General features: G+C 34.6%; 1 protein-coding gene across 1 annotated transcript; it reads left to right on the forward strand.

Moving 5' to 3' along the window:
* The first annotated feature begins 2,175 nt into the window (after window positions 1-2,175).
* Window positions 2,176-3,153, forward strand: LOC136747081 (olfactory receptor 4S2-like). Its single transcript, XM_066700037.1, has one exon. The coding sequence runs from the start codon at window positions 2,176-2,178 to the stop codon at window positions 3,151-3,153; it is 978 nt and encodes a 325-aa protein (XP_066556134.1).
* Window positions 3,154-3,931: the final 778 nt, after the last annotated feature.

Consider the following 3,931-nt stretch of genomic DNA (forward strand, 5'->3'; position numbering starts at 1 on the left):
TGCATAAAATATCAAGTAGGCAACTTATCCACAACCAAGTCTTTGTCGCTCACCAGATTAAAAAATGGAGAACATGGAGAACTCATCAAACATCATTCATACTGGCTGCGTTTCTTTGCAGAGAGAAACCTGCATGAACCTATGCATTTATTTCTGTGCAATCTTGTAATTAATGAATTGTATGGGAGTACTGGCTTGTTCCCTTCCCTTTTAGCCAATATTTTATCAAGCATGCATGACATTTCATACATACATACATATGGAACTATTGAGTTTTCCACTTTGTCTGTAATGGCATATGACAGGTATGTGTCCATCTGTTGCCCTTTGCAGTACAATGCCATCATGACTCCTAGCAAAGTGTGTGCATTTATTGCATTGACCTGGTTGTATTCTGTAAGTAGAATTATCCTGACTCTTACCTTAACTTTGGTGCTACCATTATGTATGAATATCATATATGGCATATTGAATGTAGTGTAGTAATCATCCCATTACTCCTGATTTTGTATTCATATGCCAATGTCCTTAGAATCTTAAAGGCTTCCAAAGAGTCCCAGTTCAAAGCCTTAAACACCTGCACCCCACATTTGGTGTCACTAGTTAACTTCTTAGTTGGCTGTTTCTTTGAAATAGTACAAAGCAGATTTAATGTGAAACATGTTCCTTATGCAGCACCTATTATAATATCAGTGTACTTTTTAGTATTTCCACCTCTTCTCAATCCAATTATTTATGGGGTAAGGATAACACAAATAAGACTGACATTTTAAAAAATGTTATGCATTACAAGATTATTTCCAGAGTTAGACAGCACTGAGTGTCACCGTTCATGAGAACTTGATGTCCAGATTGTAAGTCAGTAACTATCACTCATTGCAAAGCAAAGAAACTAGATCGGTTTGCTTATCCTTACGTTATCTAAAAATAGTTAAATCCATTTAATACTGTATATCTATACATATATACGTATTGATTTCTGCTTAAATATATTTTTTCTTCTGTTATTCAAATGTTCTCTCTTTAAAATAAATAATAAACTTCTACCAACTATACTTGAGTTAATGTTTTTTGTTTCGTTTTTTGAGGGGGGATTTGCATAGTTAGTCTTATGTAATTGAAGAATATTTGTGCTCTATTTTAATGTTTGTTGCTTACAAATACTTTATCATCAATAAATCATCTTTAATTTTATGATGGTTCTGTTTATGGTCTGCCTTTAGACACCTTTAGAAGAACCTGCTTTTCAAAATTATGTGAAACATATTGCCTATTCTCCTGTCACTTCAGATTCTTAATTTAAAAAACAATACCGGCTTAAACATTTGGAAAAATATAATGTAACATTTTGCTTATGCCTCGGATAATTATACTATATGGAGTTTGTAATCTCAATCATTTTAATTAAATGAGTGTCTAATTTAAATGTTTTCATTCCTTGTGGAATACGCTTTGCCACTCTGGGCATTATTATTCTGCATTAGTGAGATTGTGTTGGTGCTCCTTGTTCTGTCCTCAGTGGAAATATATTCCTTGGTTCTAATTAAACAAATAACAACTTTTTTTTTTTTCTGATGAGAAGTATATAGGTCCAACCAATGTCGTTTTCTCTCAAAGTGCATTCTGCTCACAAGACCTTCAATGTCTTCCACGGGACTTCCAGGTAATTTAAATTGGGCATAGTTTCATTTGTAATATTTCTCATTCTCTACCTCTACCTTGCTCACTGTAATTCTGTTTGTGGTTACAATTCCATACTGGTTGGTAGGGCTGGGTGTTGGCACTAATCTCCCGATTCCATTCGAATTTGATTCACAAGATCCCGATTTGATTCAATTTCACCTCGATTTTAATTTAATTTTGGGAATTGTGATAATTACAATACCAATACTGCTTATGAGAGAGATTCTCTGAGAATTAATGTTATGAACTGCACAGGGAACCCTCTAACTTATATTACTATAAGATTACTAATGATTAATGTTAAATATTAAGGACCAGGCCCAAAACATTACATTTAATTGATTTTTATTTAACAAATATAAATAACCTAAAAACATTGCTTGACTGCCGACTCAAAATGATACATTTTTAGTCTTTGTTAATTTATAAAACCATTTAAGCTGCTCTACATTGTCTTTCAGATCACTGACTAGAGGAGCTGGAGCAAAAAACATGGAAAACTCAACCCATATCATCTCATTTATATTGACTGATTATGGAGAAACCGGTTCTCTGAAATATCTTTATTTTATAATTTTACTGATGTTGTATATTATTATTATTTCTTTTAATGTTCTTATTTTAGCAGTAGTCTATATGGAGAGGAGTTTGCACAGACCTATGTTTTTTTTCATATGTAGCTTAGCAGTCAATGGATTGTACGGGAGCACAGGGTTGTTCCCTGCTGTGTTAGTTAATCTTTTGTCTGATATCCATGAGATTCCTCGGGTGGGATGTTTCTTACAGATTTTCTGTCTGCACTCATATGGATGTTGTGAATATACTAATTTGGCTGTGATGGGCTATGACAGATATGTGTCGATTTGCCATCCACTGCACTACCATAAAATAATGTCCCATTCCAGAGTTTTTAAACTAATCTTGTTCACTTGGCTTTTTTCGCTTGGCACTTTTACAATCACTGTTATGTTGACGGTTCAACTGGAGTTTTGTGGAAGAATCATTGAAAAAATTGTTTGTGCTAACTATTCACTAGTCAAACTAGCCTGCAGAGATATGACACTTTATAATATATCTGGGACACTTTCAATTTTTTTTAGTATTATACCCCAAATGCTTCTCATTTGTTACTCATATGCAAACATTCTCAAGATATGCATGAAATCCTCTAAAGAATCACAAGCTAAAGCCCTAAATACCTGCAGCCCCCATTTAATAGTATTGGTGAACTTTCTGTTTGGCTGTCTCTTTGAACTGATTCAAATCAGATTCAATATGAGCCATGTACACAGAGTTGTTCGAATTATACTTTCTGTCTACTTTTTGATCTTCCCTCCTCTTATGAATCCAATTATTTATGGCATCAGAACTAAAGCCATAAGACAGACGATTAAAAAAATGTTAAAGCTCAATGAAAAACGATCATCTAATGCTGTGCAAAAAAAAGATACATCTGTGTGTAACACATAACCCCTGTAAAAATATACAACCTGACATAAGACATAATTATAATAGGAGAATAGTACTTTGTATTGTGAAGTTCCTATTTTTTAAGTTCAGGATAGGTTACCCACAGCCTTTATTTTCAAGTGAGTCACTGTTTCCTGTCCCCTGTGAAAGTCCTGAGGTCTTGTCAGAAATTTAAATAAAATAAATGACATATCAGCTGTGCATAAATATTCAAATATATATATGAATATGTATATATTTCTATGAATGGAATATATAAAATATTGTGTTGTACAGTTTTGTCTCTCTCTCGCCCCTCCCCCTGCAGCCACTTTTCTCTTTGTCTGCTCCCACGTGCAAAACACATTGAACCAGTCTCTCTCCCACAGTCCTTTGCACATCCCAGAATCCCTGCTGCTTGGTAACCCTACACTCCAAATGAGGAAGAGGAAGTAGAGAAGCGAGGGCTGAGCCAATCCACTTGCACATCCGGGACACTGCCCTCTGCTGATTGGACATTATTAACTTTTTGTTTACAACTGTATAAAATACAAAACCCGAAGAGAATTATAAGAAAGCAGTTTGAACACAAGACTGACTCGAGTTCGTTCTGTTATTCTTCTGGGCTGGCCTGAATAAGACTTCTTTTCCATTTGCAACACAACTCCCGTGCTGCTGTGTTCGTCAATTTAAGAGGGTTTCTTCACTGTGGTATACAGCACTCCTCCTGAGATGAATGATATGAGATACTAACAGTAGAAGAGCAAACTAGTTTTCAAAAGGGAATTTTCACTTTTTT

Source organism: Amia ocellicauda, chromosome 3 (assembly GCF_036373705.1).
Source record: "Amia ocellicauda isolate fAmiCal2 chromosome 3, fAmiCal2.hap1, whole genome shotgun sequence".
Lineage (NCBI taxonomy): Eukaryota > Metazoa > Chordata > Actinopteri > Amiiformes > Amiidae > Amia > Amia ocellicauda.

What these genes read in the sequence shown, in the direction of transcription:
- LOC136747081 (XM_066700037.1), top strand. Translation starts at nt 2,176, where the DNA reads ATGGAAAACTCAACCCATATCATCTCATTTATATTGACTGATTATGGA.